We start from the raw sequence: 25,821 nt of genomic DNA, 5'->3' as shown, positions 1-25,821 counted from the left end.
ACAGCGCGGAACTGACCCTCTCAGGACTCCCCCCACCTGCCTCTGAACACGTGAGGAGAGGAGCTCGCGTGAAGCCGAAGGGAGGGAAGGGGAGGGGCGGCTAAAGTGCGGTACGCAGGGGCGGTATAGGCAGGGGTGGAGCCAGCGAGACCGCGCGACCCCGCCCCCTACTGCTCGTCGGCAATATCTCTGGCTCACGTGTCCACCCCAGCCAATCAGCGTGGGACCGATGGCTCTTTAAGAGCCGCGCGCCAGTCACCTGCTTCGCGCTGCAGTAGCGGCTAGAGGTTTCCATGGAGATCATTGACGGGGCGGTTGCCATGGATACAGCAGCGCCCGGGCTGTCTGGCGGGCGCCGCGGCTGGGAGCTGCGGAGGCACGCGCTGCTGATCGTGATCGGGGAGATCGGGACAGAGGCGGAGCGCGGGGCGCTGCGGGGCGCCCTGGAGCGGGGTGAGCAGTGGGCGCCGCAGCGCGCGGCACTTCCCCCCCCGCCCGGCTGCAGTGGCGGCGGCTCCGACCGGGAGAGAAGCGCGGGGCTGCCTGGGGCTGGTGCTGCAGGGACTGTCCAGCCCCGCTCGGGGCGCGCCAGCGTGCCGCACTGTCACGCCGTGAGTGGCAGGGGCTGGGCTCCAATGCCAGCCTTGCCCGGCTCCTTACCCCGTCCCTCAGGCTAGCCCTGAACCCCCGTTCCTCTCCCGGCTCCTTACCCCATCCCTCACGGCCCCCTGGATTCCTTCCCCCACTCCTCACGGCCCCCTGGATTCCTTCCCCCCACCCCCCCGGCTCCTTACCCCGCCCCTCACCGCCCCCTGGATGGACCATCGCCCTCCCCCGGCTTCTTACCCCACCCCTCACCGCCCCCTGTATTCCTTCCCCCCCATCCCCCCGACTTCTTCCCCCACTCCTCACGGCCCCCTGGATTCCTTCCCCCACTCCTCACGGCCCCCTGGATTCCTTCCCCCCATCCCCCCGGCTCCCCGCCCTCCCCCGGCTTCTTACCCCACCCCTCACCGCCCCCTGTATTCCTTCCCCCCCATCCCCCCGGCTCCTTACCTCGTCCCTCACCGCCTCCTGGATTCCTTCCCCCCATCCCCCCGGCTCCTTACCCCATCCCTCACCGCCTCCTGGATTCCTTCAGCCCCATCCCCCCCCATTCCCCCGGCTCCTTACCCCGTCCCTCACCGCCCCCTGGATTCCTTCCCCCCCATCCCCCCGGCTCCTTACCCCATCCCTCACCGCCCCCTGGATTCCTTCCCCCCCATCCCCCCGGCTTCTTACCCCACCCCTCACCGCCCCCTGGATTCCTTCCCCCGCATCCCCCCGGCTCCTTACCTCGTCCCTCACCGCCCCCTGGATTCTTTCCCCCCCATCCCCCAGGCTCCTTACCCCACCCCTCACCGCCCCCTGGATTCCTTCCTCCCCATCCCCCCGGCTCCTTACCCCATCCCTCACCGCCCCCTGGATTCCTTCCCCCCCATCCCCCCGGCTTCTTACCCCACCCCTCACCGCCCCCTGTATTCCTTCCCCCGCATCCCCCCGGCTCCTTACCTCGTCCCTCACCGCCCCCTGGATTCCTTCCCCCCCATCCCCCCGGCTCCTTACCCCATCCCTCACTGCCCCCTGGATTCCTTCCCCCCCATCCCCCAGGCTCCTTACCCCATCCCTCACCGCCTCCTGGATTCCTTCAGCCCCCCGCCCCATTCCCCCGGCTCCTTACCTCGTCCCTCACTGCCTCCTGGATGGACCATCGCCCTCCCCCGGCTTCTTACCCCGCCCGGCGCCTCACCGCAGCCCTGGATTCCTTCTCCCCCCATCCCCCCTGGCTTCTTACCCTGCCCCTCAGGCTAGCCCTGAACCCCCCCTTCCTCTCCCGACTTCTTACCCCACCATTCCCCCGGCTCCTTACCCCGTCCCTCACCGCCCCCTGGATTTCTTCCCCCCCATCCCCCCGGCTCCTTACCCCGTCCCTCACCGCCCCCTGGATTTCTTCCCCCCCATCCCCCCGGCTCCTTACCCCGTCCCTCACCGCCCCCTGGATTCCTTCCCCCCCAACCTCCCGGCTTCTTACCTCATCCCTCACCGCCCCCTGGATTCCTTCCCCCCCATCCCCCAGGCTCCTTACCCCACCCCTCACCGCCCCCTGGATTCGTTCCCCCCCATCCTCCCGGCTTCTTACCCTGTCCCTCACCGCCCCCTGGATTCCTTCCCCCACATCCCCCCGGCTCCTTACCCCGTCCCTCACCGCCCCCTGGATTCCTTCCCCCCCATCCTCCCGGCTCCTTACCCCATCCCTCACCGCCCCCTGGATTCCTTCCCCCCGGCTCCTTACCCCGCCCCTCACCGTCCCCTGGATTCCTTCCCCCCCATCCTCCCGGCTCCTTACCCCGTCCCTCACCGCCCCCAGGATTCCTTCCCCCCATCCCCCTGGCTCCTTACCTCGTCCCTCACCGCCCCCTGGATTCCTTCCCCCCATCCCCCAGGCTCCTTACCCCACCCCTCACCGCCCCCTGGATTCCTTCAGCCCCCCCCCATTCCCCCTGCTCCTTACCCCGTCCCTCAGGCTAGCCCTGAACCCCCGTTCCTCTCCCGACTTCTTACCCCGTCCCTCACCGCCCCCTGGATTCCTTCCCCCCCATCCCCCCGGCTTCTTACCCCACTCCTCACCGCCCCCTGGATTCCTTCCCCCCATCCCCCTGGCTCCTTATCCCGTCCCTCAGGCTAGCCCTGAACTCCCGTTCCTCTCCTGACTTCTTACCCCACTCCTCACCGCCCTCTGGATTCCTTCCCCCCCATCCCCCAGGCTCCTTATCCCACCCCTCACCGCCCCCTGGATGGACCATCGCCCTCCCCCGGCTTCTTACCCCGCCCGGCGCCTCACCACAGCCCTGGATTCCTTCTTCCCCCATCCCCCCCGACTTCTTACCCTGCCCCTCAGGCTAGCCCTGAACCCCCCCTTCCTCTCCCGACTTCTTACCCCACCCCTCACCACCCCCTGGATTCCTTTCCCCCCATCCCCTCCGGCTTCTTACCCTGTCCCTCAGGCTAGCCCTGAACCCCTGTTCCTCTCCCGACTTCTTACCCCACCCCTCACCGCCCCCTGGATGGACCTTCTCCCTCCCCCCGGCTCCTTACCCCGTCCCTCAGGCCAGCCCTGAACCCCCCTTCCTCTCCCGACTTCTTACCCCACCCCTCACCGCCCCCTGGATGGACCTTCCCCCTCCCCCGGCTTCTTATCCCCCCCGGCCCCTCACCACAGCCCTGGATTCCTTTCCCCCCATCCTCCCCGGCTTCTTACCCTGCCCCTCACTGCAGGCCTGAACCCCCCTTCCTCTCACGACTTCTTACTCCACCCCTCACCTCCCCCTGGATTCCTTTTCCCCCTCCCCCAGCTTCTTACCCCGCCCGGCGCCTCACCGCAGCCCTGGATTCCTTCTCCCCCATCCGCCCCCCCCCCCCGGCTTCTTACCCTGCCCCTCAGGCTAGCCCTGGATTCCTTCTCCCCTCATCCCCCGGCTTCTTACCCTGCTCCTCACCGCAGTTCTGAACCCCCTATGTCCCCTCCCCCCGCTTGTTATCCTGCCCCTCACTGCAGGCCTGGACCCCCTACCCTCCCCGACTTGTTATCCCACCCCTCACCGCAGTCCTGAACCCCCTACCTCCCCCCCCCCGCTTGTTATCCTGCCCCTCACTGCAGGCCTAGACCCCCTACCCCCCCCCCCAGCTTCTTACCCCCCGAGCTTCTGTCTCAGCCCGAGGCTCTTCCCATCCCCTCCCTGCCCCATCCTGGGGCATGCTGAGGGCTGGTGCCTCAAGCAGGGTTTCTACCCTTTGCCCCTGCCCCTATTTCAGGGCAGCCCAGGTGGCTGAGGAAGTCGGGAGGTTTCCTTCTCCCCAGCAGTTGTGGGGTTTAGGGAGCGGTACAAATCCATCAGTGTCAGGTTATGTATACTGGCAAAAATGGTTATGATGTTTGTGTTCATTGATCTGGGGCTTGTGGAACAAGCTGGGGGTCATGGGTGTGTGGAGTGGGGACATGTAAAGGACCTCAACTTAACGCAGGGGTGGGCAAACGTTTTGGCCCGAGGGCCAGATCGGGAAATAGAAATTGTATGGAGGGCCATGAATGCTCGCAAAATTGGCGTTGGGGTGCGGGAGGGGGTGCAGGCTCTGGGGTGCGGCTGGGGATGAGAGCTTTGGGGTGCAGGAGGGTGCTCCGGGCTGGGATAGAGGGGTTTGGAGAGCGGCAGGGATCAGGGCTGGGGCAGGGAGTTGGGACGTGGGGAGAGGCTCAGAGATGCAGGCTCCAAGCGGCGCTTACCTCAAGCAGTTCCTGGAAGCAGTGGCATGTCCCTTCTCCGGCTCCTATGCAGAGGTGCAGCTGGGCGGCTCTGCATGCTACTCCATCCGCAGGCACCACCCCTGCAGCTCCCATTGGAGCACGTAGGAGCCGGAGCGGGTCCATTCCGTGGTTTCCGGGAGCCGCGTGGTGCAGCCCCCGACTCTGTTCCCCAGCTGGAGCGCCGTAGCGGGGCCAAGCCGTGTGGTGCGGCCCCCGACCCAACCGGAGCGGGGCCAAGCCCCGCGGTGTGGCCCCAGACCCTGCACCCCGGCCGGAGCACCAGAGCGGGGCTGGGCCGCGTGGTTTGCCGTAGTTTGCCCACCCCTGCTCTAAGGAGCCTTGGAATTAGCTGGACCTGGGGCTATCCTCAGACAGCCCAGGCTCCCTGACACTATTTACTAATAAACTTATCTGTGTCTGTAAACAGGATCTAGGGTAAAGAGCTCTGTGAGCCTGACACACATCCCCCTCTATGTGGTATTCACTGACCTCCAAGCACAGGTTAGTAGCTTGGGGTGAGAGGTGCCAGGTGAGTGCTTTGGTAGGGTCACCTAGGGGAAGGAAAAGCTCCACTCACTCATCCTTACATAAGAGACTTCAGCTCCTTAATCAGATAAAGCTTCTTATGGTCTTTACCATATAACGACATGAAACTCTTAGGCCTGGAGGGGAATGTGTACAAGGAACATATCCCACGTAAAACAGTAGCAATGCCAGCCAGAAGCAAGTGCCAAATGCAACCTCTCTGCTTTTGTGCATGAAAGCAACTGGATTGATTAAATTCCCCCTCGGCCTTGTGTGTCTGGCACACAGTCCCCGATCTGATCAGCAGCATGGGGCAATGATTAGACTGAAGATACATTAGGGCTTTTCAATCCCTCCTTCCTGAAGAAAGGAACATCTTATTGACAATGGCAAAGTCTTTATGTGAGACAAGGTGGAGGGTGAGGTAGTATCTTTTATTGGACCAACTTCTGTTGGTGAAAGCGACAAGCTTTTGAGCTACACAGAGCTCTTCGTCAGGTCTGGAAAAGGCGCTCAGAGGTGGAACAGACTGTTTAGCATAAGTAGTTAACACATACCTAAGGGACTATTCAAGGTGAAGTGGCCCATTAACACCCCTGTAGTTATAGGACAAAAACGGGGGTTAGTGGGTTACAGATTTCTATGTAAAAGAATAAATGGACACAAATCGGACATCAGGAATGGTAACATACAAAAGCCAGTAGGAAAACACTTCAATCTTCCTGGACATTCTATAACAGATTTAAAAGTAGCCATACTTGAACAAAAAAACTTCAGAAACAGACTTCAAAGAGAAACTGCAGAACTAAAATTCATTTGCAAATTTAACATCATTAATTTGGGCTTGACTAGGGACTAGGAGTGGCTGGCTCACTACAAAAGCAGCTTTGCCTCTCCTGGAATTGACACCTCCTCATCAATTATTGGAGTGGACTACATCCACTCTGATCGAATTGGCCCTGTCAACACTGGTTCTCCACTTGTGAGGTAACTCCCTTCTCTTCATGTGTCAGTATATAATGCCTGCATTTGTAATTTTCACTCCATGCATCTGAAGAAGTGGTTTTTTACCCACGAAAGCTTGTGCCCAAATAAATCTGTTAGTCTTTAAGGTGCCACCAGACTCCTTATTGTTTTTGGGTTACAGATTGTTGTAATGGCCATAAATCCAGTGTCTTAAGACCATGATTTTTAGTGTCTGACAAAGTTATGAATTTAAGCTCCCACGTTTGCCTTGTGAAGGTATATTGCAGGTGTTCGGTGGGTTTTGCATCTGTTGCTCCTACGGACATATCTCCACTGCTAGAATGATCAATGATCCCCACAACACATGTTTCATGATCCATGGGTCTTATACATGGCTGTCACAACATGTGGTGTGCCTCATCCGGTGCTTTAAATGCCCCCAATAAAAACTATGTGGGTGAAATCAGATAGTCGCTACATACTCGAATGAACTCACACAGGAAAATGATAAAAGACAAAAACACCTTATCACTGTCCTGTGGTGGAACATTATTCACAAAGCGTTCACTCTCTATCTGACCTTTCAGTCGTCATCCTCAAATGAAACCTGCACATTTTCAAAAGATGAGTCTGTGAGCTTAAATTCATAACTTTGCTAGACGGAATATGTGTTTACTTTTGCTAAACAATCTGTTCCACCTTATATTTAGCTGTGACACTCTGTGTATGTCTCTTCTGCAATGTAAGACCAGGGTTAGTGGGACTCGAGTCAGCTGACCCATATTAGGGAACCCTGGGTTTGAGCATCTACACTGTTTTTTTAACCCTAGGTTAAGAATTTTCTGACCCATGCTTGAACCTAGGGCTCTGGTGTCCACACAGCAGTATGCAGACCCGAGTCAAAGTAACCATATCCCAGAGTCCCTAGTGCCCTCCCACCACCCCTGCCCAAAATGTGGCCTCTCTAGCCCTAGGAACATGGTACAGTGGGAAAACTTTACTGCCCACCCTGCACATTACCAGGAAGCAGCTCGCTTTGCAAAAGGCTTGATTGGTTCACTCTCCATTGCAAACCCAAGAGGCTTCTCTGATAGCATACTTGCAGATGGGTGATCAGAACAGAATGGGTTAATGCTGACGTGACCTGCTGCCTTTGGAGGGGGGAGAGGGGCTTCCATTTTCAATAGAGTGGATTGCAGATTGTTGTGATAGAGAGCTTCTGGCAAACAGAGGCTAGGGACACTATCCCTGCCCGTCCTGGCTAACAGCCATTGATGGATCTATCCTCCATGAACTTACCTAGTTCTTTTTTGAACCTTGTTATAGTCTTGGCCTTCACAACATCCTCTGGCAAGGAGTTCCACAGGTTGATTGTGCATAGTGTGAAAAAATACTTCCTTTTGTTTGTTTTAAACCTGCTGCCTATTAATTTCATGTGGTGACCCCTAGTTCTTGTGTTATGAGAAGAAGTAAATAATACTTCCTTATTTACTTTCTTCACAGCAGTCATGATTTTACAGACCTCCATCACATCTCCCCTTAGTTGTCTCTTTTCCAAGCTGAAAAGTCCCAAACTTATTAATCTCTCCTCATATGGAAGCTGTTCCATACTCCTAATCATTTTTGTTGCCCTTTTCTGAACCTTTTCCAATTCCAATATATCTTTTTTGAGATGGGGTGACCACATCTGCACACAATATTCAAGATGTGGGCGTACCATGGATTTATATAGAGGCAATATGATATTTTTCTGTCTTATTATCTATCCCTTTCTGAATCATTCCCAACATTCTGATCGCTTTTTTGACTGCCGCTGCACATTGAGTGGATGTTTCCAGAGAGCTATCCACAATGACTCCAAGATCTCTCTCTTGAGTGGTAACAGCTAATTTAGACCTCATCATTTTATATGTATAGTTGGGATTATGTTTTCCAATGTGCATTACTTTGCATTTATCAACATTGAATTTCATCTGCCATTTTGTTACCCAGTCACCCAGGTTTGTGAGGTCCCTTTGTAATTCTTCACAGTCTGCTTTGGACTTAACTATTTTGAGTAGTTTTTTATCATCTGCAAGTTTTGCCACCTCACTGTTTACCCCTTTTTCCAGATCATTTATGCATATGTTGAATAGGACTGGGCCCAGTACAGACCTCTGGGGGACACCACTATTTACCTCTCTCCATTCTGAAAACTGACCATTTATTCCTACCCTTTGTTTCCTATCTTTTAACCAATTATCAATCCATGAGAGGACCTTCCCTCTTATCCCATGGCAGCTTACTTTGCTTAAGAGCCTTTGGTGAGGGACCTTGTCAAAGACTTTCTGAAAATCTAAGTACACTATATCCACTGGATCCCCCTTGTCCACATGCTTGTTGACCCTCTCAAAGAATTCTAGTAGATTGGTGAGGTATGATTTCCCTTTACAAAAACCATGTTGACTCTTCTCCAACAAATTATGTTCATCTATGTGTCTCATAATTCTGTTCTTTTCTATAGTTTCAACCAGTTTGTCCAGTACTGAAGACCGGCTTACTGGCCTGTAACTGCCGGGATCACCTCTGGAGCCCTTTTTAAAAATTGGCGTCACATTAGCTATCCTCCAGTCATTTGGTACAGAAACTGATTTAAATGATAGGTTACAAACCACAGTTAGTAGTTCTGCAATTTCACACTTGTGTTCCTTCAGAACCCTTAGGTAGAATCTAATGAGAAATAGTCAATTGAAAGAGAGTCCCATTCATTTACATCATGTAATGGCAGACAGCTAAAAAGTGACAATTTTTTAAAGTGCTTATATACAAATGCTAGAAGTCTAAATAATAAGATGGGTGAACTAGAATGCCTCGTATTAAATGAGGATATTGACATAATAGGCATCACAGAAACTTGGTGGAGTGAGGATAATCAATGGAACACAGTAATACCAGGTACAAAATATATCGGAAGGACAGAACATGTTGTGCTGGTGGGGGAGTGTCACTATATGTGAAAGAAAGCATAGAATCAAATGAAGTAAAAATCTTAAATGAACCAAACTGTACCATAGAATCTCTATGAATAGTAATAGAGCATGGGCAGTCAACAAAAATTCACGTCCCGTGACCTGTCCATGACTTTTACTATATACCCCTAACTAAAACTTGGGCGGGGGCTGCAGGTGCTTGGGGGAGGGGGAGCTGTGGTGCTTGGCCCAGGACCCCTGCTGGTGCTGGGGGGGAGGGATGGGCTGCAGGACGCAGCCCTGGACCTCTGCTGGGGGGCGGAGGTTGGTGGGGCTGCCAGGGGCTTCCTACCCGGCTCCACGTGTCCCTGCAGCTCCTAGGCAGCGAAGGAGCCAGGGGACACCATGTGCTGCTCCCGGTCCCGCCATAAATGCTGGTTGCGCAGCTCCCATTGTCTGGGAACCACAGCCAATGGGAGCTGTGGGGGTGGGGCCTGCGGGCACGGGCAGCGTGTGGAGCCCCCTGGTACCTGGCTCCTTCTCTGCCTAGGAGCTTTAGGGCCGTGCCAATGGGAGCTGGGGAGCTCCCCATCCCAAGGTAAGCACCCCCAGCACCCGCCAACCCCCTGCCTCTAGTTCTGAGCCCCCTCCCACGACCCCGAACTGCTGCTGCTGGCCAGGGGCTGTCTGGCTCGGGCAGCCCCTGAGCCAGCACCGGCTGCAGAGGTCACGGAAAGTCACGGAATCCGAGACTTTCTGTGACAGCCTTGCAGCCTTACCCATAGCTTGAGGGTCACATAGATGTGATATCACACATTGAGAAAGGTGATACAGCTTGCCGGGTCAGAGTGTACAGGGTGCCTTGTGATAGTGAATCAGTCTGCTGAACAGAGGAGTGTTGATCAGGAATTGCATTTTATCAGTTAGGAGATACTGAGTAAAACATCTCTTAATTGGCAACAGAATGTTGTTGTCCCCTGAAAGCCCTTTGTACAGTTTTTTGTTTGTTTGACACAGTAAGGAGTTTAGAATGCAGATCCAAACCAGATTGACTTTGGACTTCTCAGCGGCACCAAGACTGAAAGCTAGGTTGGTGCAAAGTGTTAGTTTATTCTACAGTGTGATTGGGATGTAGGATGTTCTTTGAGGGTAGAATAATTAATAAATCTTTATTCTTATTTTGATATTTTATTATGGGTACGCCTAAACTGAGGTGTTGTCATACAGACAGGAAGACTTTGAGGACTTTCCTCATGAACACCACCAAAGTCTTGCCCTGTGTGACTTCGAAGGTGTGCAGAGTCACTTACAGAATGTGACTACTAATCTCGTATGCTTTTCCCTTAGTGTGGTCCAGGAGAACACACAAATTAGACTAGAATTAAGCACAAACATATTGTTCTCGATACTAAGCATTATCCTGCTTCAGTGGCAGCATGGAGACTTGAACAGTGGCTGTTTTGACATGCTATGAAGCAGAGTCTTATCAGAAGGTCACGTTTCTATTATAGTTTTATTCGTCCAGTTTGAAGAATATCTCAAGGGAGTGAAGCTGGTATTAAAAGGAAATGTCAAATTTTATAAGCTAATTAACCAAGCAGGAAGTCAGACAGTTTGCAAGGGCATGAGGAATGGGATATGAGAAATTGTACCGCAAATCACATGGAACTGTACCCATGCTGTACATGCTACAGCAACATCCTCAGAGAATATGACCAGTTAGGAAACCTCAGGATGGTACATTGCACACACTTGCGTAAGGAGAAGGGGGCCCGGAATCTGGTAAAGCAATGGTCTGGGCCTTCTGCAATGGACTGAGCATTTGAGGTGGTGGTCATTGGTAAGATGAGGGATGATTTTAAAAACTAAACTGAATGACTTCCAAACTGCACAGAGGAAAAACTTGAGAATTAGCTGAAATACTGAATGAGAAGCCCCCTCTCCCCTCAGGTTTTAAAAGAGGATCTCTCTTCTTTGCATTGTGGAGAAACTAACAACCAGTGCTCCAGAACAGCCCTTCTGGTTGCTGCAGCCAGGACATGATGTGTCCTGCAGAGTGCCACCTCACCCCCCTTCTGTCCCCTCCAGGTTGGATTGCTATTCAGCTCCATCTCATCAACGCTGCAGAGGTATTAAAGAGCCCTTGTGTTGGGCACATGTATTAAATCACGGCTTGCTTATCCAGGCCATTTTTATAAAAAGGGGAACAGATCTTCCCTCAGTCTGTTCCCTTCCTGAATTGCAGATCCCTTATTTCTTGGCCTGTGTTTGTTATTTGGGGGTGGGGACATAAAGGCGCAGGAACAATTGATATCCTGTGGTGCTGCTAAAATTGATGATGGGTTTTTCTGATATTCTGAGAGCATCCTGAGCACCATTAGTTTGTCATACGTTCTGCAGTGCGGTCTGTCAGCTGATGGCTGCACCATTCCTTTGCAGTGTGTGCTGTGACAGAGACAAGTTAAGAAAAAAATTGTCCACAGTTATTCTAAACAATCGGTGCCTTTGAAATTATATGTTTGTCGTTTGTGTGTGTGGTGGGGCAAATTATTAACCCCATTTTGGTGATGTGCTGAGGGCTGGGGCTGAGCTTTGTAATTGCATCTTGTATTCTGGAAGCAGCTCTGATATTTGAGTTTGCATCCTCAGTGGCCACTATGTTACATTCAGTTGATGGTTGTCTCCTGAATCAAGGTATAGTGCTGGAGAACAAGAACTGATTGCTGCAGTCAACTGGATTGGTACCTCTGCTCCTCCAGGGATTGGCAATCGACTCCTTTTAGGGTGGAGAGAGGTGTGGAGCTAAAATTTGTTTTTTCTTGCTTTTTTGACCCCTCTGTCTTTAATGCACCATCACACAAGAGTGGAATTCTCTCCCTGAGATGGTGGCAAAGATGTAGGAAGGATACACGTAATGAGTACTGATAAAGTTTAGAACCTTAGTTTAGTTATTACATATTTGATTTGTATAACACCCTGCCACTGGCTTTAAGCTGCTGCTGGCTTGCTGGAGGCAGCAGCGAATGAGAGGTGAGGAGGAGTTATCATATGTACCAACAATTTGATTATCATGACACCCTAGCGTGGCAAGGTGCCATCTGGGAGTGTCTGCTCCTTGTTGGAACATGAAGATGAATTACCTGTAGCACTGTATGGTGCAACCCAGAAGGTGAACCTCTTCCTCACCAAGGTCTGAAGGTGACACCATCTGGTCTGGGAAGAGAGTCTACTCGCTGCTGGGAGATGAAGGGGATTATTTTGCAAAGATTACATAGATTAAAGAGCAAACTCAAAGGATCTGAAGGTGATCCATGGCTTTGGAAGAGTGATTTTGTAAAGGAAGTTGAGGGGGGTGATCTGTACTGTGACTCAGAGGGGTACACATGTTATAAGAACTGTCACACCAGAACAGATCAATACTCAAAGTAGTCCAGTATCCCATCTCTGCCAACAGCCAATGCTGAACACTTCAGAAGATGTAAAACTCCCACAGTGCATTTGCCTGATTATGCAATGGTGTAATTGGTTTAGTCACTGTTTGTGGAACCTCACTAAAATGAAAACTCATTTACTACCTTGTCCTGCCCCATAACCTAGGGGCAGATTTGTAAAGGAACAAATGGGAATTGGCTGCCTAACCATCCCTTGTCTTTTAAAATGTTCACCATGGGTCAGAAATATGGGCTTCTGAAATAGCATAGATAGGCATTAGTTTCATATAATCACTTGGCTGACTTTTATTGACACCTCCATCGTATCCATTCTTGGTTTTGGAATTAATGGAAAAAGGACTCAATTCTACTTTTCTTGTTGGACAGGAATTCGCTCATGGAACATTCATCTTCCCTCTTGTGACCTGAATCAGCAACTGAGACTCTTTGTAAGTCAGCATCTTGCTCAGTTTTCTTCAGAGTTCAAAGGTCAGTTTCCTTTTATCTATATTCATTGTTTTTGCTTTTCTGTTGGAGTTTGAAGTTGGTGAATAGAGGATGGAAATGAAATTGGTAAAGATTTTATCACTTAGAAAACAACCATGTTCTTCCTGTGAGTTGCTTCTTCAGGTTTGAGTAGACATTAACATGAACACTGAAGGTGGAAACAATAGACATAAATATATATCAGTGCAAAGGAATTTAATCTGAAACTGCTGGTCTAATTGTTGGTGAGGGTGGAGGGCTTGTAGAGGGACTAGAGACATGCAAATAGGCTTTTAAACAGAGTGCCCAGATAAATAATTTAAGGCATTGTTGTTTGTTCCTTCTTACAGCACAATACAATGTTATTTTATACAAACTGCTTATTCTCAGATCTCTTTATAGAGCAGGGGTGGGCAAACTTTTTGGCCCAATGGCCACATCGGGGTTGCGAAACAGTATGGAGGGCTGGGTAGGGAAGGCTGTGCCTCCCCAAACAGCCCGTCCCCCGCCCCCTATCCACCCCCTCCCACTTCCCGCCTCCTGACTGCCCCCTCAGAACGGCCCATCCACCCCCCCCCCCCGGTCCCCTGACCGCCCCCTCCTGGGACCCCACCCCCTATCCAACCCCCCCCACCCCTTTCAGAATGTGGCCCTGTGAACATGGGCGGAGGACTCAGGAGGCGCAAGGGCAGCCTTGCGGCCGGAGAGAAGCGGTGGTTTCTCCATTAAAGCGCCGCTTCTCTCCGGCCGGCTGCGCAGCCGCCCGGTGCTCCTCCTGAGTCCTCCGGCTGCGTTTGCAGCGCTCCTGCCGCCCGCACCTCCTGCCTGATCCCCTGAGGCTGGGGGTGAGCCTCCCTCCCTGCTCTCCCCTGCCCCGGGGTGCGCTGGTGCTGAGCTGCCCGGCGGCGCAGTGAGGTGAGGCTGCAGGGGAGGGGGAACAGCAGGGGAGGGGCCGGGAGCTAGCCTCCCCAGCTGGGAGCTCAGGCCGGGCAGGACGGTCCTGCAGGCCGGATGTGGCCCGCGGGCGGTACTTTGCCCACTTCTGTTATAGAGGCAATTAATAGTTAGAAACTCTAAATTCCCCACTCATGGGAGTGTTGCCAGAAGTAATCACCTTGTTGGTGAGGGTGGGGGCCTGAGGAGGACTAATCAAATGTTTGTTTACCTGAATAGTAATTGGCATTTCTTTCCTAAAAGGAAAGATGATGAGTAGGTACTTGATATTAAATACCATTGACATCTTTGAAACAGTGCCTTATCACCATGCATGTAGAACTGGCCTCTGTTCCCAGGCTAATTGTCACACTGTTAAATTTCTCAAAATTTATATACGTATTAAATATAGGTCATATCAGACATATGGGCACAGACTGTCACTGTGAGCTATGCCTGCAAGATGTTTTTATATCAACATATTACACCTTGTCAGATTCCTCTTTTTAGGTGTTTGTGTGTACTTGAAGGAAGGTGCTGTTTTCCTAATGGTCAGGATATTTAACTGGAAAGCAGAGACCTAGGTTCTATTTCTGGATCTGCCATTGACTTACTATGTGAGCCTGTGACTCAGTTTCTTTACCTATAAAATGAGGATAGTAAGAATGATGCATTTTTGTAAAGCAGTGGGATATCTGTGGAGTTAAAGCTCTGTGTATTACTATGTACACACTTGATTAATTTCTCTCCCGAAGTGTGGTGCCAAGAGCTGGACACAGTACTCCAGTTGAGTGAGGCCTTGTCGGTACTGAGTAGAGTGGAAGAATTACTTCTCATGTCTTGCTTACACCACTCCTGCTAATAGATCCCAGAATGATGTTCGCTTTTTTAGTAACAGTGTTACATTATTGACTCATATTTAGTTTGTGATCTACTATAACCCCCAGGTCTTTTTCTGCAGTACTTCTTCCTAGGCAGTCTTTTCCCATTTTGTATGTGTGCAATTGATTGTTTCTTCCTAAGTGTAGTCCTTTGCATTTTCCTTTTATTGAATTTCATCCTATTTATTTCAGACCATTTCTCCAGTTTGTCAAGATCATTTTGAATTCTAATCATGGGGAGGGATAGCTCAGTGGTATGAGCATTGGCCTGCTAAACCCAGGGTTGTGAGTTCAATCCTTGAGGGGGCCACTTAGGGATCTGGGGCAAAAATCAATACTTGGTTCTGCTAGTGAAGGCAGGGGGCCGGACTCGATGACCTTTCAGGGTCCCTTCCAGTTCTATGAGATAGGTATATCTCCATATATTATCCTTGAGGGGGCCATTTAGGGATCTGGGGCAAAAATCTGTCTGGGGATTATTGGTCATGCTTTGAGCAGGGGGTTGGACTAGATGGCCTCCTGAGGTCCCTTCCAACCCCTGATATTCTATGATTTTAAAGTGCTTGAAACCCCTCCCAGCTTGGTATTGTCCGCAAACTTTATAAGTGTACTCTCTATGCCATTATCCAAATAATTTATGAAGATAGTGAATAGAATCAGATCCGATACAGAACCTTGTGGGACCCCACTCAATATGCCCTTCCAGCTTGACTAGATAAAGATTTGACCACAATGATCTATGTGTTTGTCACCTCCAGATTAGATTTCTGTGACTTACTGTCTCTAGGCCTGAAGGTAGATGCAATACCAAGGCTTCATCTTGTGTAGATTATAGCAGCCCAGTTTAATGAGATGAGCCTCCTTGAGTACATTATCATTATCATTACCTCTGTAGAGGCTCTGGTTCCCACTTCACTTACTAGTTCAAGGCTCTGGTCCTAATCTACAAAGCCATCAAATGGTAAAGACCCAGCTACTCTATTAAATTCCTTTATTATTATTTGTATTGCTGTAGTACTATGAGGTGCCAAGTAGGATTGGGGCTCAGCTGTACTGAGCGCATACAAACATGTAGGAAAACATAGTCCAGCAATCAGATTTCCATTCATGACCTGCAAAAACAGTCGTTCCTCTGGAATAATGTAGTGTATGCAGCAAGTGATAAAGCATTCTCTAAACACATTTTAAAAAAAAATCAATCTGTATATGTCCCAAGCAAAGCTTCCCAAAGCCAGGGAATGGAGAAGATCAGGAGATTCCATGGAGTCTGCTATGGACCGCTCCACGGAGACCTGATTTACCTGGAAAGTGCTTAGGCACTACAATGATGAGCACTATAGAAAATCCTAAAATAGATTCCTGTATCCTGTTCGCACTTATGCCACTGAAACTCTCATGCTTGAATGAGTAATTGAGTTCCTCCATATTTCCAATTTGTCCACCTGTAAAATATCTGGTCTCTTATTATAAACTAATGGATTAACTACTTAAGATCCTCTGAAGGGAACTAAAGAAAGATGATTTTATTTGTTTTGTATTATTGCTTAGAGACCCCCCTGCCTCATTTGATAGGCACTGCACAGACATAGTGTAAGACACTCCCTTCCCCAATCTTAGTTTAGGACAAGATGTAACAGGTTGGTAAAACAAACGAGGGCTGGGGAAGGATGGGGTATCAGTAATACACATTATTTTGCATAGACTAAGTGTGCACACTTCACTGGTGTAACAAGCAGATCAGTAGGAGGAATCTTGTCTCTCTACCTGCATATAAATATGAAGTGTTATGTTTGAATTATGCTGTTACTTTGACAGATGCTTGAGGTTTAAACCAAGCATCAGAGAACAAAGGCCTGTCTCCTTAAGAGACTGGCTTGTGGTTATGGGTGGGATTTATTATTTTTAAATGTAATATTGGAAACTGAAATCCCACTTCTGTGAATAGAATAGTAATTATCTCCAGGAGCCTACACTGCCATGCCAGTCCACAGCCCTAAAATAGGATCTAGACTAAAGTCACTGAGAGACCCCCACTCTGGCTTCTTCCTATGTACGTGCACGATCTGTTCCTATAATAGCAAGGTATTAGTAGCATTGGGCTGCTGGAGGAGCTTACATTATGATTCCCTGTCCCCTCATCATGATGGGAGAGATGCTGCTAGAGATAATTTAATATTCAGAAATTCTCACTCAAGATGCTTGAGTCTTTCTGGTAAAATTGTGGGGAGGATGTGATGGGCTGAGGCTAGCCAGAGTATTGCCTCCATTTTTAGGGCCACTGTTTCCATTTCCTAAGTGCCTCTGCCATAGTGCCTCAGCTGAGCCGTGGTCATGGTACCACCTTAAGAGCAGTGTGCTCTGTTTCTCCCAATGAATCCAACTTCCCCTCCAGCCGCTACACTCTCCAGCATGGCTTCACTGTTTACTCTGCATGTCCTCTGAGTCCCTTTTCCCTTCCTCTGTCTGAAACACATATAAGGCTGTTGCTGGAGTGAGCAAGATGCATTATGACACTGAATTCAGCCCACTCAGAAGTTGAATCCCTCATCATTTGTGGTGGGTGAAGTTTCCTTGTTTCAGCACCATCAATCCCTTTGCTGCCAGTAATGCAGTCTAGTTCTCTGTCCTGTCAGAGATGAATGGTGGATCTGTTGATGCAGGGTATAGTGGAATGTAATGTGGACATATGATGTGGAGTACTATTCTGGTGCTGCAGCTCAAGGCCTTTTATAAATGGTTAAACTTTCCCATATGTACTGATATATCTATACCAGTGTAACCCTCATGTGGATCCTTCTATTCCAATGTTCAGAGGGCCTTTTTTTGGTTTAGAAAATGTTGCTTTGGAAGGTGTTTAATGTAAACCAAAAAAGGTCACTGTTATACCAGAATTAGAGTGTCTACCCAAAGGGTTATACCGGAATAACAATATCTGTTTAAATCCACATTTTGGCATATACCAGCACAACTTTGCAAATCCACTTAAGTCCAGCAGCACCATCTGTTACTCCAGATTGACTCTCCCATGAGCCAGGGGAGTAAGTGTGGCTCCTGCATGCCTGGGGAATGGTGACTATGTAACTGTGTTGACAAGTCTCTCACTTTGCAGGTTTACTTATTGTCTGGGAGCCTGTGCAGGCATTTTGTGTAGCTTCAAACAGAAAGTCAGTGCCTTTGACCATGCAACAGCTTCAGAGGCCCCCTGGGCACTCCCAGCCTGCAAGAAGAGGGAGAATGGATGGATAGTGTGATAGGTTTTTTGAGTGGAGGGAAGGGGAGGGCCGTAACTCCAGCAGAGCTATAGCAGTCTCACTACCTCATCCTCCCTTGCAGACAAGAATTAGCTCATTAAACTGTTGAATATTCTGCTCCTGATCCCAAACAATCTGAGAATTAACAACAATAGGGTCTAACTCCCTGCTCAGCCTCTCTGCTTTTCCTTGCAACCTCTTTCCCATCCTCTGTCTCAGACTATGTAGATTGAGCTCCTCAGGGCAGCAACTTGCTCTTCATACTGAGTGCACAAATAATACAAAGAACAAACAATGGATTTGAGACTTCCAAGCTGCAGCACATTGAGCTCTCTTCCTGCCTCAGCTTTGTTGCCGTGCTGCTGGCATTGGGATAGATGTGCTATGAGAGCCAGACAAGGCCAGCTGAGTCCCTGCCCACACCTGCCTGGACATTCTTACATGAGATCTCAGACCTGCTGCAGCACTTTGCCTTTCTCAGGCAGAAAGGGTGTGTTTTGCTGCCATCTATTGGTTGAGGTTGGGGTGCAGGCAGTACTGCTTTGTGTGATATGTCCAAAGTGTCTGTTTAATTTTTTAGCTGTCAGAGGACTCACCTAGAGTTTATAGCAGGGGTTCTCAAACTGGAGGTCGGGACCCCTCAAGGGGTCGTGACGTCATTACATGGGGGGTCGCGAGCTGTCAACTTCCACCCCAAACCCCGCTTGCCTCCAGCATTTATAATGGTGTTAAATATATTAAAAAGGGTGTTTTAATTTATTAGGGGGGGGTCACACTCAGAGGCTTATGATGTGAAAAGGGACGCCAGTAAAAAAGTTTGAGACCCACTGGTTTATAAAATCTCAGGCTATGTCTACACTACAGTTTATGCCTGCATATCTTATGTTGCTCAGGGGTGTGAGAAAACCGCCCCCCCCCAAGCGACATAAGTTACACAGACATAAGTGCCAGTGTGGATAGCGCTATGTAGGCGGGAGAGCTTCAGCCAACATAGCTACTGTCGTGCACAGGGGCTGAAGTAGTTAAGTCAACAGGAGAGTTCTCTCCTGTCAGCTTAGAGTGGCTACATTAGAGAGCTTAATGTGGGGAGGTGGTAGAGACCCCAGAGCATGACTGATTCCATCCAGTGATGAGGGCATCCCTTGAAATAAATAGAATTAGCTGGGACATAGAATAACTACTTCAGGAACCAGGGCACCTGTGTAATGTTCTTATTGCTGCAACTGAGTAAGAAACCCCTGAGAGGTCAGCTGAGTGGGGAGCCATCCATAGAGTGAATCCCAATTGAGAAGGTTGATCTGAGAGGTAACAAATACAGTCTGTCAGAGGTGAAAGTTAATAATAAATTTAGTTCCTTATAAGAATTACCCCAAGTGTGAAAATAGATTACAAACAGGTGTCCTTGAGCTGTTATTGTTATGCAGATTATTACTATTGTTTATATTTATTTATACTGTGTCCCTAGTTAAGACCAGGACCTAACTGTGCAGGATGCAGTGCAAACACAGAGGAGACAGCTGCTGCCCCAACAAGTATATAATCTAATCAGAGACAAGTTGGAACAAGTGAGTGACAAAAGAGAGGAGGGAAATGGGGACGGGAGGCATTACATAGAGCTATCGATGGTCCTGAGGGTACCATATCTTTGTCAGTCAGGGAGAGCCAATTTCATTTACTGTAAAACATCTGAACTGTCACTAGCTAGCTTATTGTTTGTCAGCATCATAGGAGACCTGGCTCTTGGGGAGAAATTGGAGAAGATTCATTAGGAACTGGGGCAACTTCTGGAATGGGGGGAGCCTATACAGGAAGGATGGGCTCCACCTAAACCAAAGTGGAACCAGACTGCTGGCACTAAACATTAAAAAGGTTGTAGAGCAGTTTTTAAACTAGGAGATGGGGGAAAGCCGACTGCTGCAGAGGAGCATGTGGATCGGACAGAGACTTCTCTTAGGGGAGAGTCTAATCATAGAGAATCTCCAGGTTATAGTCAGGAGCAGAGGATGGAAGAGGATAAAGTAGGGGCCAGATCAGATGATAAACATTCACATAAAAAAGAATCTGACACATCAGAAAAGGGCAGACAAATAAACAGTGACAAGTTTTTAAAGTGCTTGTACACAAATGCTAGAAGTCTAAATAATAAGATGGGTGAACTAGAGTGCCTTGTGATAAAGGAGGATATTGATATAATAGGCATCACAGAAACTTGGTGGACTGAGAGCAATCAATGGGACACAATCATTCCGGGGTACCAAATTTATCGGAAGGACAGAACAGGTCATGCGGGGGGGGGGGGGGGGGGAATGCAGGACGAAATGCAGAGATAAAATTTCTCGATACTTTAAATGACTGCTTCATGGGGTAGCTGGTACGGGAACCCACAAGGGGAGAGGCAACTCTAGATTTAGTCCTGAGTGGCGCGCAGGAGCTGGTCCAAGAGGTAACTATAGCAGGACCGCTTGGACATAGTGACCATAATACAATAGCATTCAACATCCCTGTGGTGGGAAGAACATCTCAACAGCCCAACACTGTGGCATTTAATTTCAAAAGGGGGAACTATGCAAAAATGAGGGGGTTAGTTAAACAGAAGTTAAAAAGTACAGTGACTAAAGTGAAATCCCTGCAAGCTGCGTGGGTGCTTTTTAAAGACACCATAATAGAGGCCCAACTTCAATGTATACCCCAAATTAAGAAACACAGTAAAAGAACTAAAAAGGAGCCACTGTGGCTTAACAACCATGTAAAAGAAGCAGTGAGAGATAAAAAGACTTCCTTTAAAAAGTGGAAGTCAAATCCTAGTGAGGCAAATAGAAAGGAGCATAAACACTGCCAAATTAAGTGCAAGAATGTAATAAGAAAAGCCAAAGAGGAGTTTGAAGAACGGCTAGCCAAAAACTCCAAAGGTAATAACAAAATGTTTTTTAAGTACATCAGAAGCAGGAAGCCTGCTAAACAACCAGTGGGGCCCCTTGATGATCGAGATACAAAAGGAGCGCTTAAAGACAATAAAGTCATTGTGGAGAAACTAAATGGATTCTTTGCTTCAGTCTTCACGGCTGAGGATGTTAGGGAGATTCCCAAACCTGAGCTGGCTTTTGTAGGTGACAAATCTGAGGAACTGTCACGGTTTGAAGTGTCACGAGAGGAGGTTTTGGAATTAATTGATAAACTTAACATTAACAAGTCACCGGGACCAGATGGCATTCACCCAAGAGTTCTGAAAGAACTCAAATGTGAAGTTGCGGAACTGTTAACTAAGGTTTGTAACCTGTCCTTTAAATCAGCTTCTGTACCCAATGACTGGAAGTTAGCTAATGTAACGCCAATATTTAAAAAGGGCTCTAGAGGTGATCCCGGCAATTACAGACCGGTAAGTCTAACGTCTGTACCAGGCAAATTAGTCGAAACAATAGTTAAGAATAAAATTGTCCGACACATAGAAAAACATAAACTGTTGAGCAATAGTCAATATGGTTTCTGTAAAGGGAAATAGTGTCTTACTAATCTATTAGAATTCTTTGAAGGGGTCAACAAACATGTGGACAAGGGGGATCCAGTGGACATAGTGTACTTAGATTTGCAGAAAGCCTTTGACAAGGTCCCTCACCAAAGGCTCTTATGTAAATTAAGCTGCCATGGGATAAAAGGGAAGGTCCTTTCATGGATTGAGAACTGGTTAAAAGATAGGGAACAAAGGGTAGGAATTAATGGTAAATTCTCAGAATGGAGAGGGGTAACTAGTGGTGTTCCCCAAGGGTCAGTCCTCAGACCGATCCTATTCAACTTATTCATAAATGATCTGGAGAAAGGGGTAAACAGTGAGGTGGCAAAGTTTGCAGATGATACTAAACTGCTAAAGATAGTTAAGATTAAAGCAGACTGTGAAGAACTTCAAAAAGATCTCACAAAACTAAGTGCTTGGGCAACAAAATGGCAAATGAAATTTAATGTGGATAAATGTAAAGTAATGCACATTGGAAAAAATAACCCCAACTATACATACAATATGATGGGGGCTAATTTAGCTACAACAAGTCAGGAAAAAGATCTTGGAGTCATCGTGGATAGTTCTCTGAAAATGTCCACGCAGTGTGCAGAGGCGGTCAAAAAAGCAAACAGGATGTTAGGAATCATTAAAAAGGGGATAGAGAATAAGACTGAGAATATATTATTGCCCTTATATAAATCGATGGTACGCCCTCATCTCGAATACTGCGTACAGATGTGGTCTCCTCATCTCAAAAAAGATATACTGGCACTAGAAAAGGTTCAGAAAAGGGCAACTAAAATGATTAAGGGTTTGGAACGGGTCCCATATGAGGAGAGATTAAAGAGGCTAGGACTCTTCAGCTTGGAAAAGAGGAGACTAAGGGGGGATATGATAGAGGTATATAAAATCATGAGTGATGTGGAGAAAGTGGATAAGGAAAAGTTATTTACTTATTCCCATAATACAAGAACTAGGGATCATCAAATGAAATTAATAGGCAGCAGGTTTAAAACAAATAAAAGGAAGTTCTTCTTCACGCAGCGCACAGTCAACTTGTGGAACTCCTTACCTGAGGAGGTTGTGAAGGCTAGGACTATAACAGAGTTTAAAAGAGAACTGGATAAATTCATGGTGGTTAAGTCCATTAATGGCTATTAGCCAGGACGGGTAAGGAATGGTGTCCCTAGCCTCTGTCTGTCAGAGGGTGGAGATGGATGGCAGGAGAGAGATCACTTGATCATTGCCTGTTAGGTTCACTCCCTCTGGGGTACTTGGCATTGGCCACTGTCGGTAGACAGGATACTGGGCTAGATGGACCTTTGGTCTGACCCGGTACGGCCTTTCTTATGTTCTTATGTTCTTATGAGATAGGGTAGTGGCCTTATGGATTATGGGGGGACAATCCATGCATAAGGCACAGTGCAAAAACAAGCACAGAAAAGGCTGTAGGAGAAGCAGACCAAAGGTAATAAAAGGAGGCTTTGGTAGCAGGGAGCACAACATAAGAGATTGGAGAGAACAGGTTGTAGAGGGCAGAGTTGTGAAGGGCCTTGAAGGTGAGGACAAGAAGTGTGTGTTTGATGTGATGAAACTAAGAGCTAGTGAAGCATTTGAAAGGGGGAGAGATGGTGGTGATATGATGAGAGCACTCAGCAAGAAAGTGGATGTATTTTGATGAACTGAAGGGTGTATGTACTGTTTGCCTTAGGGAGGCCACAGGGAAGGAGGTGCAGTGGCTTATGGACAATATACAAGAATTTGGTGAAAGCCTATTATAAAATAGGATTAAAAATCCTGCATTGTGATTGGCTAACCCAGTGAGTTGTGGTATTAATTGCAAGAACAGTTTGGAGTGATGTAATGGGCCAGGCCTTGTCACATCGGCTATCACTCCACATTTTTAGCAGGGCTTTAATGGAATGTGGTTTGTCTATTTTTGCTAGGAACTGATGGATAGAAAAGTGTGTGCTGAGTCATGATCCTGTTCTGGAAAAGGAAAAAACAAGTTTTCTGATTGGGGTTCAGATTCAACAGTCAAATCTGCTCAGAGAAAAGCACTTTTTTTCCTTAGAATGAGCAGAAATGTGTGCTTTTATCAGCCTCAGCCACTTTCCAAACTGCCAAAAGAATATTTGTATCTACTTGTTCCCACCACAGAAAGGGGATTTGAAATTGCTTAACAGGGCTATCTAAATTAACTCTTACTAATTATCTCCCCCCAAAAAAATTATACCTTTCATGGCCAATCATCAGATCAGTTTTAAAAATAAATTATTTTATGAATTATTTTCAATTATGTGATTAGGGATCAGTTATTTAAACAAACTATTTTCACGTGTTTTAAATGAAAAATTGTAAGATCAGCTTGAAGGAGTGACTAATTGATATGTTTTATGAAAGTTTCTCAAGACAAATGGATTATCATTAACTCTTTCAGACTACTTTTTCAAATGTAGCTGTGCGCCTAGGAGTGTCTTTTTCTCCCCTTGCCTGTTTCTCTTTAGAAATTAACACTTTTTTAAGACATAGCAGGGCATGTATGTTGCCTAAGGGTATTGCTACACAGCAAAGAAAAATCTATGGCTGGCCCATGCCAGCCAACTCGGGCTTGGGCTGTGAGGCTGTTTCATTGCTGTGTAGACTTCCAGGCTCGGGCTAGAGCAGGGGTGGCCAACCTGTGGCTCCGGAGCCACATGCGGCTCTTCAGAAGTTAATATGCGGCTCCTTGTATAGGCACCAACACTGGGGCTGGAGCTACAGGCGCCAACTTTCTAATGTGCTGGAGGGTGCTCACTGCTCAACAGGTTTGATAGAGAGATTCATAATATAATTGGGAAATGGCTCTGTAAATAAGCAAGTTTTAAATGGAGTTGGATTCCGACTCAGCCGTCAGAGTTGGTTCTATGGTTGCAGGTGCTCTGCTGAACACATTCTGACCCCAGTCTTCCCGAGTTCAAATTGTGGCTCTGTCAGCAGAAGGGTTTCAGTTGAGCAAAGCTGTTATAGCAAGGTACAATGATGGGCAATCTTTCAGCCAAATACTGGTCTGCTTATGGATTTGAAAATGAGGATTTGGAATTGTATTGGGAATCAACATAAAGTGAGTAACAATGGAGTATTGTAATATAATGTAGTTATTTCATTCCACTGTGTAGCCAGGTGAAGCTTTTGGATAGCCTTCTGAATCAACCTCATGGACAGAATGTGTGTGTTGCATCAGTCCAGCTCTGAGGTGTGCAGTCATCACAGAAGATGGGACTAGAAAACGTTAAATCATTTTATTGTCTACCCTTTAGATTGCAGTTAGGTTTTGATTAGGGCTGCCAGTTAATCGCAGTTAACTCACGTGATTAACTCAAAAAAATTAATTACATTGTTAAACAATAATAGACTATCAATTGAAATTTATTATAAATATTTTGCATATTTTTCTACATTTTCAAATATATCGATTTTAATTACACAAGAATGCAAAGGGTACAGTGCTCACTTTATATTATTTTTGATTACAAATATTTGCCCTGTAAAAATGAAAGAAAAAGTATTTTTCAGTTCACCTCATACAAGTACCGTAGTGCAATCTCTTTATTGTCAAAGTGTCACTTACAAATGTAGAATTTTTTTTGTTTGTTTCATAACTGCATTAAAAAACAAAACAGTGTGAAACTTTAGAGCTTACAAATCTACTCAGTCCTACTCAGGGCCGGCGCTTCCACTAGGCAACCCTAGGCGGTCGCCTAGGGCAGCAGGATTTGGGGGGCGGCATTTTGCCGCCCTCAGTGGAAATTCGGCAGCGGGGGATCCTTCCGCTCCGGGTCTTCTGCGGAAATTCAGCGGCGGGTTCTTCACTTGGTCTGGGACACGCCGCCAAGTGCTCAGAGGAGAAGTGCTGCCGCCTAGGGCTGCAAAAACTCTGGCGCCGCTCCTGGTCCTACTTCTTGTTCAGCTAATCTCTAAGACAAACAAGTTTGTTTACATATACGGGAGATAATGCTGCCCGCTTCTTATTTATCAAGCAGAACCCATCATCAGCATGGAAGCATGTCTTCTGGAATGGTGGCCGAAGCATGAAGGGGCATACGAATGTTTAGCATATCTGGCACATAAATACCTTGCAACGCCGGCTACAAAAGTGCCATGTGAACGCCTGTTCTCACTTTCAGGTGACATAAATAAGAAGCGGGCAGCATTATCTCCTGTAAATGTAAGCAAACTTGTTTGTCTTAGTGATTGGCTAAGCAAATAGTACTTTTTCAGAGCCTCCCTTGTTCCTTATAAAAATGTATTTAGAGATGGCAGGGGAGCTATAAAAGTATGTAACCTAAGGCATGTTTTTACATTCCTATCATCTTATCAGCATTTTTCTCAACATTTTCGATTGATCCTGTTTGAATTAATGTAATGTTTTTAGTGCACTCTTAAAATAAAAGCCACTTTATGCATTTGGAAAAAATGTGCAGAGACACTTCTAAGTTTGATAGCTAATGCTGTGTGACTTTGCATTTTTTAGTTTTTTGATATGACAAAGATGTGATGATTTCACAATTTTTTTTGTCATGACC

At 47.8% G+C, this 25,821-nt stretch overlaps 1 protein-coding gene across 1 annotated transcript in view; it reads left to right on the top strand.

Moving 5' to 3' along the window:
* Window positions 1–293: 293 nt before the first annotated feature.
* The window catches only part of MAP1A (microtubule associated protein 1A), a 113,822-nt gene continuing 88,294 nt past the window's right edge, over window positions 294–25,821 (top strand). Inside the window, exons 1-2 of the mRNA XM_065412193.1 lie at window positions 294–453; window positions 12,600–12,701. Of these exons, the coding sequence (XP_065268265.1) occupies window positions 294–453; window positions 12,600–12,701 (262 nt within the window). The remainder of the gene's footprint in view (window positions 454–12,599; window positions 12,702–25,821) is intronic.

This window comes from Emys orbicularis, chromosome 10 (genome assembly GCF_028017835.1).
Source record: "Emys orbicularis isolate rEmyOrb1 chromosome 10, rEmyOrb1.hap1, whole genome shotgun sequence".
Classification (NCBI taxonomy): Eukaryota; Metazoa; Chordata; order Testudines; family Emydidae; genus Emys; species Emys orbicularis.
This window is presented reverse-complemented; position numbering and strand designations above follow the sequence as displayed.